We start from the raw sequence: 16,714 nt of genomic DNA on the forward strand, positions 1-16,714 counted from the left end.
CCAGCCCCACGCCGGGGGCGCCCCGCGCTGTCAGGGAGGAAGTCTCCTGAGGGGCTGCGCGGGGCGTCTGGGTTGGGCTCTGGGCGACCGGGGCGTTCTGCTAGGGGGTGGGGCCGCCGCTCAGGCCTCTGGGAGGTGGACTCAGGAATGGAGGATTCTGGGAGCAGGAGTCCAGGAGGGGCGAAGGATGCGGTTTTCCAGGTGGTTAGGGCCAGAGCACCTCTTGCTGCTTTTGACCTGAAACCTCGTCACTTTATCCAAACCTTATAAAGACAGAAAGAAATGAAAAAAAAAAAAAAAAAAAAATGAGGAGATGGGAAGAAGTGGAGTGCAAGGTCTTGCCCATCCATTTTGTGTGCTTTGCCTATTCAAGAGTTCTGGGGTTGGCTTCTTTTGGGGGGGCCAGTTGAACGAGGCGACTCTGGGCGGATCTTGAAGAGGGAGTGAGCAATCTGTTTTCAAAGGGGCCTGTCTTTTTTCTACCTGAAGCTTCTGAGCCTGCTGTGGGCGCCCCGCTTACAGTTCCAGCTACCGTACCAGGAGGCCATTGAGAACCTTGCAGGCCATTAAACCAAGTTGGATCTGGAGGATGCTGAAACTAAGTGTATGTGTGCCTATGGCCCAGAGCTCACTGCCCCAAGTTCCTCCAGTTTTGTTGTGATGTGACATGTCCTGGCTGATCCTGGCCTCGAGCTGCAATGTGTAGTGATAAGCCTGCGGGAGGGGAGACAGGGAGATGCCCCACAGGAAGGCAAAACAAACGGAAAAGCTGCAGCTTCAGAGCAGACTCACTGCTCGACAGGAAGCAGGCTGTGTGTTGCTGAAGTTCTACACGCCTCTCTGACACAGGGGCCACTGAGGACAGCCTAGCCGTAACAAGAAGAGAAGGTGAGCATGGATTATCTGGCCATCAAAGTGGAGGAAGAAGGTAAGAACTGCCTGAAATAAACAAGGAGTTGAAAGTGGGGAGGAGGGAGAGAAATACACTTGTTGAGAATAAAAAGATAGAGAAGAGAGGCAGCCCCAGGCCACGAGAAGGCCCCGGAATGGACCACAGGCATTTGGGGCATCGCTGGCAGGCTCCGATGGCAGTACATTCTGCAGACCCATTTTCTCTTTCAACACCACTTTCACATCCTCTGTCAGTCTGGGGGGGAGAAGTTCCATAGTGTTTGCTCTGACAAAAAGAGTACCTATCACAAGCCTACCCCTAGAGACTATTCTAGAATGTTAATGTATATAGTGGTAAGCCTAATGGGAGTGACTATTTATTTATTTATTTATTTATTTTTATTGCAAAGTCAAATATACAGAGAGGAGGAGAGACAGAGAGGAAGATCTTCCATTCAATGATTCAATCCCAAAGTGACCACAATGGCCAGAGCTGTGCTGATCTGAAGCCAGGAGCCAGGAGCTCCTCCAGGTCTCCCACATGGGTGCATGGCCCCAAGGCTTTGGGTCATCTTTGCTTTCCCAGGACACAAGCTGGGAGATGGATGGAAAGTGGAGCTGCCAGGATCAGAAATAACACCCATATGGGATCCCGGTGCATTCAAGGCGAGGACTTTAACTGCTAGGCCACTGCATTGGGCCCAGAATCTGACATTTTTTGAAAAATTTTTTTAAATTTGTTTATTTTTATTAGAAAATCAAAGTTAGGGCCCAGCGCCATGGTGTAGTGGTTAAAGTCTTTGCCTTGAATGCACCGGGATCCCATATAGGCGCCATTCTAATCACGGCAGCTCCACTTCCCGTCCAGCTCCCTGCCTGTGGCCTGGGAAAGCAGTCAAGAACATCCCATAGCCTTGGGACCCTGCACCCACGTGGGAGACCTGAAGGCAGTCTTGGCTTCTGGCTTTGGGTCGGTATAGCACTGGCCGTTGCGCTCACTTGGGGAGTGAATCATCGGATGGAGGATCTTCCTCTCTGTCTCTCCTCCTCTCTGTGTATCTGACTTTGCAATAAGAATAAATAAATTTTTTTAAAAAGCAAAGTTAGAGACAGGAAGAGAGAGAAATCTTCATCAGCTGGTTCATTCTCAAAGTTTCCACAACAGACAGAATTGTGGCAGTTTGAAGCCAGGAATCAGGAACTTCTTTCAGGTCTCTGACATGAGTTCAGGGCTCCTGAGCTGCTTTCGCAGGCCATTAGCAGAGATGGTCAGAGGGATAGTCAGAGGGAGAGCTGCCAGGACTCAAACCAACGTCCACATGGGATCTGGACCCTGCATACGACGCTACTCCTGGAATTAACTTTTTGATCACCACACTTGGAGGGCTACCATGTGGCATAAGGGATTATGGCATGAAGGATTAAGCTGTTACCTGTTGCTGGGGCAACCCAAATACATGCCAGTTTGATTCACAAGTTCTCTACTTCTGATCCAGCTCCCTGTTCATACACCCGAAAAAGCAGCAGAAAGTGGCCCAAAGGCCACACGGGAGACCTGGAAGGAGCCTCTAGCTTCAGCTTAGCTAAGAGTTGTTACTATGTGTGTTGTAGCCATGCACTGATTTGGGAAGTGAGCCAGTTAATGTAAGATCTATTGCTCTGTTTCTCCCTCTGTCTGTAATTCCCATTTTAAGTAAATAAAATAAACCATGTATTTTAAACAAGAACACTCACCTGATTATTGCACACTGCCTACTCCACAAACATACGAGGTTTTTATTTTTTAAGATGTATATATTTGAAAGGCGAAGAGAGAGAAAGAGATTTCATTCACTAGTTCACTGCTCAAATGTTCATAACATCCGTGCTGGGCTAAACCTAAGTCAGGAGTCAGGAATCCAGCTTGGTTTACACCATAGGCGGCAGGGTCCCAGGTACTCAGGTTAACCTCTTGTGCTTTCCCAGGAGCATTTGCAGGAAGCTGGGTCAGAAGCGGAGCAGCCGGGACGCCAGTGTGGGATGCTGGTATTGAAAGCAGTGACTTCACCTACTGGGCCACAGTGCTGGCTCCTGCATGTGAGTTTTTTGAGATATATAGTCAGGCTTATTCATATCATTCAAGTGGTATGCGACAGCCTTTGTCTTGGTGAATATGGAACTGCAAAAGCAGAATTTTCCTACTTTATGGCTTGTTTTCTACATCTTTCAGCTGTGACCACCGAAGATGCGTCTGTACTCCAAAAGCAGAGCACAGAAGACGTGGAGCCCACCGTTGAACTGCTCCCTGTTGAGTTTCAGGTGCGTTTGAGTTACATTTCTCTCCTCTGAATTTTTTTTTTAAAGATTCATCAATTTTTATTTGGAAGGCAGATTTACAGAGAAGGAGAGACAGACACTAAGTCTTTAATCCACTGGTTTACTCTCCAAATGGCTGCAATGGCCAGAGGTGAGCTGAGTTGAACTGATCTGAAGCCAGGAGCTGGGAGTGTCTTAAGGGTCTGTTACAGACTTTGAGCCATCCTCTACCATTTTTCCAGGCCATAAGCAGGGAGCTGGTTGGGAAGTGGAGCAGCTGGGACATGAACTGGCACCACATGGGATGCTGGCGGCACAGGATGTAGAATTAGCCTGTTGAGCCATGGCACTGGCCCCTGGAGGCTTGAATTTAGGACTGATTTATATGTACAGTAGTTTAAATCATGCAACTCTGAGAGTGGATGTGGATGAGGAAGAGATGAAATCTCTTTGCTGAGTTGTAGCTCACCAACATATACAGATCAGGGAGATGAACAGGGAGCTGCAAAGGAGAGAAGATGGGACCAGGGGGTTGAAAGGAAGAAAAGATATGGAATCTTAGAAACCATATGAAAGTTTATGGTGTACTGTGTAGAACCACCACCTGCAACAGCAGTGTTCTCTGTGGGGACACTGACTTTCCAAGTCCTCTGACTTTCCAATAAATAAATAAATCTTTAAAAAAATTTATTTTTATTGCAAAGTCAGATACACAGAGAGGAGGAGAGACAGAGAGGAAGATCCTCCATCCGATGATTCACTCCCCAAGTGATCGCAATGGCCAGTGCTATGCTGATCTGAAGCCAGGAGCCCAGACTTCCTCCAGGTCTCCCATGTGGGAGCAAGGTCCCAAGGCTTTGGGCTGTTCTTGACTGCTTTCCCAGGCCACAGGCAGGGAGCTGGACGGGAAGTGGAGCTGCCGGGATTAGAACTGGCACCCATATGGGATCCTGGCGCGCTCAAGGCGAGGACTTTAGCTGCTAGGCCATTGCGCCAAGCCTAATAAATTATTGTTAAAAGAAAAAAAAAGTATTGAGGCTGGCACAGTGGTACTGCAAGCTAATCTCTCACCCTTTGGTGCTGGCATTTCATATGGATGCCAGTTTTTGTCTTGGGTGTTCTACTTCTTTTTTTAAAGATTTATTTTTATTATTATTATTTTTTTTTCATTGGAAAGGCGGATATACAGAGAGGAGAGACAGAGAGGAAGATCCTCCGTCCGATGATTCACTCCCCAAGTAAGCACAACGGCCGATACTATGCTGATCCGAAGCCAGGAGCCTCTTCCGGGTCTCCCACGCAGGTGCAGGGTCCCAAAGCTTTGGGCCGTCCTTGACTGCTTTCCCGGGCCACAGGCAGGGAGCTGGAAGGGAAGCGGGGCTGCCGGGATAGAACCAGTGCCCATATGGGATCCCGGGCGTGCAAGGCGAGGGCCTTAACCACTTGCGCCACCGCACCGGGCTCAAGGGTGTTTTACTTCTAATCCAGCTATCTGCTTATGGCCTGGGAAAGCAGTGGAGGTTGGCCCAAGTCCTTGAGATCCTATACCCATACATCCATGTGAGAGACTCAGAGAAAGCTCCTGGTTCCCAGCTTCAGATCAGCTTAGCTCTGACCATTGTAGTCGTTTAAAGAGTGGTCTAGTGGGTGGAAGACCTTTTTTGTATCTCTCTTTCTCTCTCTGAAAAATCTGATTTTCAAATAAAAATGAATAAATTTTTTAAAAGGAGGTAATAATCAGGAGGAGGTAATAATTAGTTATGTGTAATGCTGTTACTCAAGTAAGATGAGGTTGGGAATTTACCACTGTGTTTACAAATCTGCAGGTAAATTGTTGACTGTGCAGCGACAACCACTTCATGGAGTGGTTGGACTGGTATGGAGTCAAAAGAAAGCAAGGGGCCTAACGCAATGGCTCAGAGGCTGTATCCTCACCTTGCATGTGTCAGGATCCCATGTGGGTGCCAGTTTGTGTCCTGGATGCTCCACTTCCCATCCAGCTTCCTGCTTGTGGGCTGGGAAAGTAGTAGAGAACGGGCCAAAGTCTGGGGACCCTGCACGCCTGTGGGAGACCCAGAAGAAGCTCCAGAATTCTAGCTTTGGGTCAGCTCAGCTCTGGTTATTGAGGCCACTTGGGAAGTAAACTCTGTAAATCTGGCTTTCCAATAAAATAAAAATAAATTTAAAAAATAATAGAGAGGGCCCGGTGTGGTGGTGCAACTGGTTAAGGTCCTCGCTTTGCACGCCCGGGATCCCATATGGGCGCCAGTTCTAGCCCCGGCAGCCCCGCTTCCCTTCCAGCTCCCTGCCTGTGGCCCGGGAAAGCAGTTGAGGACGGCCCAAGACCTTGGGACACTGTACTCGTGTGGGAGACCCGGAAGAGGTTCCTGGCTTCAGATCAGCATAGTATCGGCCGTTGCGCTCACTTGGGGAGTGAATCATCGGACGGAAGATCTTCCTCTCTGTCTCTCCTCCCTGTATATCTGCCTTTCCAATAAAAAAATAATAAAAATAAATCTTTTAAAAAAAATAAATCTTTAAAAAAAATAATAGAGAAATTGGAGCTGGAGACAACAGACAACTATTTTGGAGAATTTTATTTTAAAGGAAAGGAGGAAAGTAGAGTGTGTTAGAAAGAATAGTAAGACAAGTCCAAAGTGGTGATACTTTCGGTTTTTAAAGACAATTTGTTATGCTTATTAGTAAAAGGCAGGAGAGTATAGTTAAAAACATAATTTTGTCATCAGTCTGCTTGGTCCAAATCAAAGATCTGACCCTTACAGTCATAAATAATGTTAATAATATGATAGCCTCTTGATAAAGTATATGCGAAGAACTTACCACATAAAAAATAAATCATAGGGCCTGGCACAGTGACCTAGTAGTTAAAATCCTTGCCTTGCACAGGGATCCTACCTGAGTGCCAGTTCTAGTCCCAGCTGCTCCACTTCCCTTTCAGCTCCCTGCTTGTGGCATGGGAAGGCAGAGGAGGATGGCCCGAGGCCTTGGGACCCTGCACCTGCCTGGGAGACCCGGAGGAGGCTCCTAGCTCCTGGCTTTGGATTGGCACAGCTCTGGCCATTGTGGCTACTTGGGGAGATCTTTCTCTCTGTCTCTCCTCCTCTGTGTATATCTGAATTTCCAATAAAAAATAAAATAAATATTTAAAATAAATAAAGTAATATATGTTACTATTCATTATTATATTCCTTAACATAGACTCATATTTAATATCTTATAACAATACGTTATAATTAAAATTTAACCTCTGAAAGATGCTTGCTTCTCCAGACTGTTTTCTTTATCGTTACCAAGCCCTGTAAGAATGTGCTTGTTCTTCCAGGAATTGATGACAGTTAAAGATGAAGAAATTGACTTGGCCCATGAGGAGGATGAACAGCTGAATTCTGCCCAGAGGTACATGGGCATGGACATGAAGGTGGACCACTATGGGAGCCTGGTATTCTGGGGTAAGAAAATCTTAGTTGGTAACGTGAGCTACTTACTGCAACAGAAATATCTTATTCTGTTTGAGCCACTATAACAAAATATCATAAGCCAAAGGGTTTATGAGCATCCGAAACTGATTTGTCACAGTTCAGGAAACAGAGAATCTATGATCAAAGTAACAGAAAATTTGATGTCTGCTGAGAGTCCCCTGACTGGTTCATAGATGGTGCCTTCTCATTTGGTAGAAGGGGTGGGGACAGGTTCCTGTTGCGAGGGATCTTGCATTGGAAATTTGAAAATTTCAAGTGAGTATGTAAAGTAGATAGTTAAGAATATGGATGGGAAGAAAGAACTAAACTAGAGATATAGTTTTGGGATTTAAAAAGTAATTAAAACCACAGAAAGGATGAGGTGTTTAACTTGCACTGGACATTTATAAGGTCTTTCTTTTTTTAAAGATTTACTTATTTTTATTAGAAAACCAGAGTTTACAGAGAGAAGGAGAGAGAAAAATAAAGATTTTCCATCTGCTGGTTGATTCCCTAAGTGGCCGTTATGGCTGGAGCTGAACCAATCCGAAGCCTGGAACTTCTTTTGGGTCTCCCACGTGGGCGCAGGGTGCCAAGGCTTTGGGCTGTCCTCTACTGCTTCTCCAGGCCACAAACTGGAAGCTGGATGGGAAGTGGAGCATCAGGGACAGGAATCAGTGCCCATATGCGATCTCGGCTGGAACCCATTTATAATGTCTGTAAAGGAGAGAATATAGTTGGAAGAGCCTAAAACTGGATGTTAAGAAATGTCAACATGGGCCTGTTGTGAGCCCATTTTTATTCCATTAAAAATAAATAAATCATTTTAAAAAAATAAAGGGACTTGTCAACATGTGAGAAGAAGAAAGGGGAGTTGGTGGCTCAACAGGCTAATCTTCCACCTACGGCACTGGCATTCTACATGGTCATCAGTTTAGTCCTGGCTGCCCTATTTCCAGTCTACCTCCCTGCTTGTGGCCTGGGAAAGCAATGGAGGATGGCCCAAGGCCTTGTTGCCCTGAACCTACATGGGAGGCTCAGAAGAAGCCCTTGGTTTCAGATTGGCTCAGGTCCAGCTGTCGCAGCCATTTGGGGAGTGAACCAGCAGATGGAAGATAGCTCTCCCTCTGTGTTTCTCTTTTTCTCTGTAAATCTGCCTTTCAAATAAAAATAAATAAATCTTAAAAAGAAAAAAAAAGAAGAAAGAGTGGAACAAGTTTTAGAAATGAAAGGGCATGGTGGCAAGGTGGGCTAACAATCCTCTGCCTGCATGCTGGCATCCCTCATGTCTTGGCTGCTCCACTTCAGATACCGTTCCCTTCCTAAGGCCTGGAGAAACAACGGAAAATGGCCCCTGTCCTTGGGCCCTGTACCACATAAGAGACCTGGATAAGACTCCTGGCTTCTGGCTTCAGATCGGCTCAGCTCTGGCTGTTGTGGCTATTTGGGAGTGAACCAGCAAACAGAAAATCTTTCTCTCTGTCTCTCCTTCTTTCTCTGTAAAATCTGCCTTCCAAATAAATTTAAAAGATCAAATGTGGTTGTTTTCTGGTGATGTTATTATGAATCATGTTGTTTTGTTTTTTTGTTTTTTGTCTAATACTTTTTCAAAACTTTTCCATCATAGCCTATGTTTTCTTTCTTGCCCTTTCCTCTCTTCTTTCAGGCTCACATTTGCCTCATTCCTTCTGTGGATTCACTTGTTCAGTTTTCTACTGTCATCAGCTGATCTTGTGTTGTGCCTTATATTAATTGTTCTGTTGCCACTCCTCTTCCTTGACATTTTTTTCATCTGGTTTTGATTGATTTGAAAGTCAGAGTTACAGAGAGAAAGGGAGAAACAGAGGGAGATCTTGCATCTGCCTGGTTACTCCCACGTGGTCACAATAGGCAGCACTGGGCCAGGAATGGCCAAGAGTCGGGAACTTAACCCACATCTCCCACGTGGGTGGCAGTGACCAAAACACTTAATCCATCTTCTATTGCTTCTCCTAGGCTATTTGTAGAGAGCTGTAGCAAAAGTTAAATAACTGCTATGGAACCATGTCATGAAATAATAAAATTAATTAATTTTTAAAAATAAGTGGAACAACTGGGACACAGACCTATGGGGATGCTGGCATCTCAGATGCCTGCTTTATCCTATAAGCCACAATGCTGGTCCAACAGGCATCACTTAAAAAAATTCTCTTATTCCCTCTAAGAAAAACTCTTACTTCCCCCAACGTAGAGAAGACAAACATTTGTACTTATTTATTTCAGATTCGGAATCTATGCCTGCAGCTGAAGAATTCCTTTCAAAGCAGAAAGTTTATGATGAAGAATCGTACGAAAGAGAGCTGATACTACAAAGACTTCGAAAGGATGACTCCTGGGGCTCTAGGCTGATAGAAGCCTGGGGATGTGAAGGCATGTTAGAAAGGAAGCAAGGGAATCAGAAGAAAGTTCTGAGGCATGCCTCAGCCAAACACAAGAAAAAGCCTCGAGATTGCCATGAAGTCGGGCAAAGTTCAGACCCAGTTAGACGTCGGAAGAGTCACCCGATGAAAAAGCCCTGGGAGTGCACTGTGTGTGGCAGGTGCTTCAGTTACTTCTCCGCCTTTGTCCTGCATCAGAGAATCCACACCGGAGAGAAGCCCTATGTGTGTAGCCAGTGTGCAAAGGCCTTCAGTCGGAGTTCTTCTCTTAGCCAGCATCTGAGAGTCCACACTGGAGAGAAGCCGTACAAGTGCAGTGAATGCGGGAAAGCTTTCAGTCACCGATCAGCTCTCGTGCAGCATCACGTTGTTCATACGGGAGAGAAACCCTACGAGTGCAAGGAATGTGGGAAGGCCTTCAACCAGAGCACAAACCTCATTCAGCATCGCAGAATCCACACTGGAGAGAGTCTCTATGCCTGTAGGGAATGTGGGAAGGCTTTCAGCAACACCTCGTCCCTTATTAAGCACCAGAGGGTGCATAGCACAGAGAAACCCTATGGGTGCAGAGAGCGTGGCCCCACTCAGCAGCAAAGAACTCACGTGAGAGAAAAGCCGTATGAGTGTAGTGATTGTGGGAAAGCCTTCAGCTACTGTTCATCCTTTATTCAGCATCAAGGAACTCACACTGCGGAGAAACCCTACATATGTAGGGAATGCGGGAAGGTCTTCAGTGACCGCTCGGCTCTTGTGAGACATCAGAGAGTTCATACAGGCGAGAGACCTTACAAATGCAGAGAATGCGAGAAAGCCTTCAGCCAGAGCTCCTCCCTTACAAAGCATCTGAGAACCCACACTGGAGAGAAACCATATAAATGCAATGCTTGTGACAAGGCCTTCAGCCAGAGTTCATCTCTCATTCAACACCAGAAAACTCATACAGGGCCAAAATCCCACCAGTGGAAGAAGGGCGGGAAACCCTCCAGCGTACGTTTAGCCTTTGATCAGCAGAAAGAAATATATAACAAGTAGAATGCTATAAATGGACAAAAGAAGTAGTCTCTCCCATACAAACTTGTTGTAAATATTACAGGTCATATTCCAAAAACATAAAGCAACCATGTCCCACTGGAACCATGTCCCTCTCCTTTGGACTGCTGTGTGGGGAAGAGAGCGAGAGGCAGGTGTTGGGCTTTGAAAAGAACTATGAGGAAGTGGATTCCTGAGAGTAAGATGAGTGTCATCACCCAGAAGGAGGTCTTGGATGGTCTAACGACAAGACTGGGGAGTTCTTGGGGTATTGAAAAGACTGCTGATTCTGCTGAGCCCAGGGCACATGAAGCTGTGAAGAACTTTTAATGAAAATTGTCAAAGTGGATGAAGAAGTCCAAGAAGCATGCACCTGAGTGGACTCTGGTGTCTGTGACGTATCTCAGTTGCAATACCCACATAACTGAGGCTACAAAGGGAATTTAAGAGAGAGTGCAGAAGTCTACTCTAGTCAAAGACAGAGGAAGGAGCTGGGTATCAAAAATCTGTATGGTTTCCAGGACTCAGAACCGTAGAATGAACATTACTGAGCTTCTTAACACTAACTAGTGTCTGCCTGAAGGTAAAAGGGGAGGATCCGAACCCCAAAGAACAAAATTACCAGGAGGCCTAAAATGGAAGGAGAACAAATTTAAGCCCAGGAAATACTCCCTTTTTATGCTACTCCATTCCATTTGATTACTTGTGCATCTTTACACTTTAAAACCAGTGGTATATTGGATGTACTTTGAAATTATCTGAGAAGCTTCAAAAGATACTTGGATCTCCACCTCAGAGATTCTGATTCAGGTGGTTAGGGATGTGGCCTGAATGAAAGGAAATCTCTCTCTCTTTTTTTTTTTTTCTTTTAGGGATGTATTTCTTTTTATTGGAAAGGCAGATCTACAGACAGAAGGGGAGATGGAAGATCTTCCATCCGCTGGTTTACTCCCAAGTGGCCACAATGGCTGGAGCTGAGCTGATCCAAAGCCAGGAGCAAGGAACCTCTTCTGGGTCTCTCATGCAGGTGAAGAGTCCCAAAGCTTTGGGCTGTCCTCAACTGCTTTCCCAGGCGACAAGCAGGGGGCTGGATGGGAAGTGGAGCAACTGGGACATGAACCAGTGCCCATATGGGGTACCGGCACTTGAAGGGGGAGGATTAGGCAATCAAGCCATTGTACCGAGCCCAAACATGAGGAATTCTAAGCCTTCTCAAGTAATTGCAATGTGCAGCCATGATTAAGAGCTGGTGATTTGGGTTCTGCACAAGTGGGAGCCAGGGAGGGAGGGTAATGGGCAGCTGAAAGGCTAATGACAGTCAACGTTAGCTCTGAGGAAGCTCTTTATATCCTGGCTTCTGTTTTTGCTTTTCCTCACTATTTATGTAACACTATTGCTTAAAAATTTTTTAAAAATAATTTGTTTGAAAGTCAAAGTTACAGACAGAGAGAGACAGAGAGCACAGCATCTTTTGTCTGCTGGTTCACTCTCAGATGACTGCAGTAACCAAGGCTGGCCCAAAGCCAGGAGCCAGGAGCGTCATCTGGTGTCCCAAACATGTGACAGAGCCCCAACACTTAGGTCATCTTGCACTTCTCCTGGATCAGAAGTGGAACAACAAGGACACCAATACAAAGCAATTAGGCAAGAAAAAGTTAAGTTGGAACCCAAAATTCCCAAAAGTAGAAAACAAGATGTATTGCATAGCTAAAGTATCCGAAGTAATTGGAAGATAACTGTAGACACGGTTGGTTAAGCCACCACTGTCCCATATGACACTGCCATCCATATGAGCACCGGTTTGATTCCTAGCTGCCCTACTTCCAATTGGGTTCCTGCTAATGTGCCTGGGAATGCAGTAGAAGGTGGCCTAACTGCATGGGCCCTGCCATCCATTTGGCAGACCGGGACTGAGTTCCAGGCCCTTGGCCCAGTCCTGGCCATTGGGCTGCTTTGGAGATCGCACTAGCAGATGGAAGATCTCTCTGAACAGGATCTTTCAACCTCAACCAGAAGGAAACAACCATTGTACTTGAGGAGTGAGCTTCATGTGTTAGGGCCATTGAAGGAAAGATGAACAGCCCCAAAGTTGGTCTCTCTGCATGTAGATAACCTTGAAAGTGGGAATGAGTGTGAATGTCATGTGACTCATTGCTTAATAATCAAGTCTGTTAGTTATTACCAGGTTTTCTTGGATTTTCAATGTGATTGATAATCAAATACAAGTCTGTATTATTTAAACCTGACTCAATGCATGTATCCGTCCTACAATAAAGATCTGAACTCTGCAACCAAATTCACAGCTGTGGAACAACCTGACAGGCTGGCTGTGGGTGTAATCCTCAGTCTGAATAACCAGAATGATTATTTCAGTAAAAACATGGGATCAAAAGAAATATATCTCCTTTATGAAAGTCTGTTATCTAAATATATGCAACACTGCTGGAGACCAGCTGTAGCTGAGTTCAGAGCTCACGAAAGATGTGTGGAGTCAGCATTTTCAACAAGCTAAAGAGAAAAGATGGACTACTATAATTTCATGATCATAATGGACAATGCAAGAGAGCTGACCCCTTTATTTATACAGAAGTCACAGGCTTTTGCACAGACTCTTTATGTCATGGTCAAACGGTGTTTCCAAAGATAATTCTGCAAATTGTTTCACCTTGAAGCAGGGCGTTAGCCATTCTGACCTTACGGCTAGGAATTCCTGAGCGGGCAGCTCGTATTAACCAGTAACACTCCTACTATGTTTCTCATTCTACAACTTATCAGTTAAAGGAGAAAATATATCACAGAGAGAGCAACATAAAGATCAGAAACAAAAAACTTTAAACATAAATCCCTACTACAACCGGGGCTTAACAACCCTCAATTAGCTTGAAAGTATGTTTTACAATGTTAGTGCAAACATCCTTGAGCTCTTCCAGCCAAAGGGAGCAGCTGAGACAGTGTAAGTTGTTAAAGGCCTGCTCCCCAAGTCGTTGTTAATGACATTAGTTCCTAAGCTCGCCTCAGTTCCAGGGACCATCTCACAAGAGCAAAAATAATGCATGGACACATCTCGGTGTTAGTTGAACATCTGTCAAACCGCCTTGAAGTAGCTGGGGTGGGGGGGCTTACAACTGGGGAGCCACTCTCTTTGTGCCTTTGTGTGCCCCAATGACACAAAACCTGAGGGGCCTTGGCTCCTAGCACAACACACCACGCCCTCGTATACAATAAAATGCATTAAAAGAAGTTGCTGCTGGGGCCGGCATTGTGGGTAAAGCTGCCCCTGCAATGCCACATGGGCACAGGTTTGCGTCCCTGCTGCTCCACTTTCAATCCAGTTCCCTGCAAATGGCCCAAGTCTTTGGACCCTGCCTGCAGGGGTGACGGGGGAAGCTCCTGGCTCCAGCCTGGTCCAAACCTGGCTATTGTGGCCATTTGGGGAGTGAGCCACGGGTTGGAAGAACTCTCTCTCTCTCTCTGTAACGGAACCTGGTGACCAAGCCAGCACTGCCCTTCCTCCCCCAGGCTGATTAGCGTGTGCATGGGACGCGAGGTTCCGCCTCCCTTCTCTCCGCCAGAAACTTCCTTGAAACCGCCTCAGCTCTGGAGGAGACGCGGGCTGGGACCCTCTGCTCCAAGGCGCCCGAAGACCTTTAGTAGCCAGCCCCGGGTACCCCTTGCACGGGATTAGCTGAGGAGCGCTGACCAGATCTGAAAGGGAAACTCGACCCCATGGTCACCGCTGGTGGACACAAGAGTCCCACGTGGAAGACTCCCTGGAGGAGGTGGGCGGCGAGGGGCAGTGGCACCGGCGCCAACCGGCTTTGGGAAGAAAAACAAATCAGTGTGAAGGGAGGAGTGGGTGCCTCCGCGGCAGCCAGTGTTGCGGGAAGTTGGGGTCAGGTCAACGTCCAGCTTGGGAAACCCATCCGCACGTCTGACGCGCCGCCGCGTGGGATTCCCATTTGCCGAGTAGGAGGTGCAAGTTTTACATTCGGAGCCGACCGTGTGCGTCGTCAGCGGACAAGACTTTCCTGTCACAAGTTTTGACTGAGTCTCAGTACCTAGTCAGTCACCGTGTTCAGGACAGGTTCTGAGGTTCCTCTTGTGGAAGAGGTGGGCCGGGTGGGGGAAGCGTTCCCCAGTGATTTCAGGCAGCTGGCTGTGAAGTTTTCTTGCAGCTGAGTTTATGTAAGAAAGTTACTGGCGACGGGCAAACAGGTCCCTTCTGGATGAGGCTGAGGCTGCTGGGTCCTTACAGCTGCCAAGCCGGGGGGCGCTACCACACTGATCAATGGAAGCGGGGCTGGGAATCCAACACAGAAGGAATAAAAAGCAAGAAATGGTCTGCAGTGTTTATTGAAGTGATAAGTCTCGCTGGGAGATTCGCGTGTCCAGTGTGCACTGATGGTTCATGTGAGGATGAAACCTCTTTGTAGCCTGTGTGAGCTTGTTTGGTGGGTGAGTGCAGACTTAAGCTGACGGAGGGGTTTTACAAAGACAGAAAAACACAAGAAAAAATAAAAATCACCTGGATGCCAGCTCTCTTGTCCTGTTCGAGGAAAACAATACCGAATTCTAATGTTGAGTCGGTGATCCTGAATAAGCAATAGTGAATATTAAATTGAAATGACTTCTTTGGGCCAATTGAGCTGAAATCTCGACCTAAAATTCATCTGTGTGGTGGGGAAGGGCACCCAACACAGAAGTTGTTCTTCAGAGCTTGCTGCAGCCAGAGGACCCCTCACCATCGCTCATGTCAGGTGGAATCTCAAAGGCAGGCAGAGAAATGGGAAGCTTTTTAAACGGGGTGTTTGAGGGTGGAGGAGGAGGGAGGCAGTGCTTTGCCCTGTCTGGAGCTGGATGGACTGGGGAAGCTGGTTAGCCGCACCTTGGCCTCCTCTGCAACGGGTAAGGCACATCTTTGGCTTCCTCCTTCTGGTCATAAATTGAAGGGGGTGTTGGGCATGAAAACTATGTCTACCAGAGTGCAGTCTCTGCGGCCAAACAGAACTGTGTGCTTGTGCCCTTGTGTCTGTACTAAGAACCTCTGCAAGGATTCTCTGAGACCCACAGGTTAGCGGATAAGCCGCTTGCATGGCGGGTCCTCCCCAGTGAGCAGTTGCTAGCTGCTGCAGTCTGTAGGGGTGCTCAGTGTGTGTGTGGCCTTCTCTGAAACCTTCCGCTGCCTCACGCGGACCCTGCAATTCTCAAACTCTTGGCTTTGCAGGATCGATTTCTTGGTTGCTCACTTTAGGTGGCTGCAGGGAGATGGGGCTTTGACCTCGCCTGCAGGTTATTGCCACTTGTGGATGGGAGATCTGTTACATAGCAGTGTCCCTGCAGGGAGGTGTGTGGGATATACTGCAGGAGAAGGGGGTGGGGCGAGCAGGCAGGCCACAGCCTCCCTTGGCATACAGCTCTAGAAGCTGATACAGCTTCAGAAACTCTGGAGAAGGCTTCCAGTGACTTTGAATTGACTCAGTTTGGGGATTCTCTGTCCCAGGTCTGCCTGTTGGAAAAGGCTCCGAACTGGGGCTGGCCTCACCTGTTACTCTTCTTCCGTCTTCAGTTTAGCCCGGTGGCTGGGATGCAACCCCTTGTCAAAAATGGGGTCTGCATAAGCGTGTTCCTGTCATCTAGGTGGAAGGTGAGCTAGCAACTATTGTCATCATTTTGGGAAGTTTTCCTTCATAGGGTAAAGAGCGTAAATTCTGCAGTCAGGCTGTGTTTTAGATGTGTTGCCTCCAGCAAATTACATAAATCATTCCAGGCCTCAGGTTCTTTGTTTTTGGATTGGGATAGTGGTAGAACCTATTACAGACTTGTGAAGAGAGATGAAATGAGAAGTGAGAACATTTGTGTGGTATCTGCTTGTGTTCTACGCCCTCTGTCGGTTTTTAGCTGTTACTAACCCAGTGGTTTGTCATTTCTCCTGGAGCGCACACCTATTATTGCCTGGCAGCTGTCTTTCATGCAAGGGGATACCAGTTGTTGCCTGAAGAAGTTTACAGCCAGTTTGGAGAGGCAGACTCATATCACAACAACAGGAATAAATACAGAACTGTTAGCATTAAAGGTATGTGCAAGCCCAGCTAATGCATTTTTAGAAATTGGAGTGTAAGATATATTGAGAGGAGGAGAGACAGAGAGGAAGATCTTCCATCCAATGATTCATTCCCCAAGCGGCTGCAACGGTTGGAACTGAGTTTATCCAAAGCCAGGAGCCTGGATCCTCTTCTGGGTCTTCCACATGGGTGCAGGCTTTGGGACCCTGCATCTGCGTGGGAGACCCAGAAGAGGTTCCTGGTTCCGAGCTCTGGATCGGCACAGCACTGGCCATTGTGCTCATTTGGGGAGTGAATCATTGGATGGAAGATCTTCCTCTTTGTCTCTCCTCCTCTCTGTATATCTGACTCAGCAATAAGAATAAATAAACTTTAAAAAAACATACACACAAGAAAAACCTTAATAGAGTCCAGCATGATAATCTAAATCGAAATCCTCATCTTGCATGCAATTCCATACGGGCGCTGAATCTGGTCCCAGCTGTCCCGCTTCCCATCCAGCTCCTTGCTCGTGGCCTGGGAAAGCAGTCGGGGACGGCCC

General features: G+C 46.9%; 1 protein-coding gene and 1 long non-coding RNA gene across 2 annotated transcripts; both read left to right on the top strand.

Annotated features, from left to right (window-relative positions):
* Positions 1 to 3,103: 3,103 nt before the first annotated feature.
* Positions 3,104 to 9,015, top strand: LOC121156623. Its single transcript, XR_005883899.1, has 3 exons — positions 3,104 to 3,189; positions 6,530 to 6,656; positions 8,928 to 9,015. It is a non-coding gene; the product is annotated as an uncharacterized LOC121156623 (long non-coding RNA).
* A 61-nt stretch (positions 9,016 to 9,076) lies between these two features.
* On the top strand, positions 9,077 to 10,114 carry LOC121156619 (zinc finger protein 135-like). The gene has a single exon (XM_040980411.1). The coding sequence runs from the start codon at positions 9,077 to 9,079 to the stop codon at positions 10,112 to 10,114; it is 1,038 nt and encodes a 345-aa protein (XP_040836345.1).
* Positions 10,115 to 16,714: the final 6,600 nt, after the last annotated feature.

The sequence above is a fragment of the Ochotona curzoniae genome, unplaced genomic scaffold (assembly GCF_017591425.1).
Source record: "Ochotona curzoniae isolate NIBS_2020 unplaced genomic scaffold, NIBS_Ocur_1.0 contig_3437, whole genome shotgun sequence".
In the NCBI taxonomy this organism is placed as follows: domain Eukaryota; kingdom Metazoa; phylum Chordata; class Mammalia; order Lagomorpha; family Ochotonidae; genus Ochotona; species Ochotona curzoniae.

Excerpts from the sequence above, each read along its gene's own strand:
- LOC121156619 (XM_040980411.1), top strand. The coding sequence starts at position 9,077 with ATGTTAGAAAGGAAGCAAGGGAATCAGAAGAAAGTTCTGAGGCATGCC.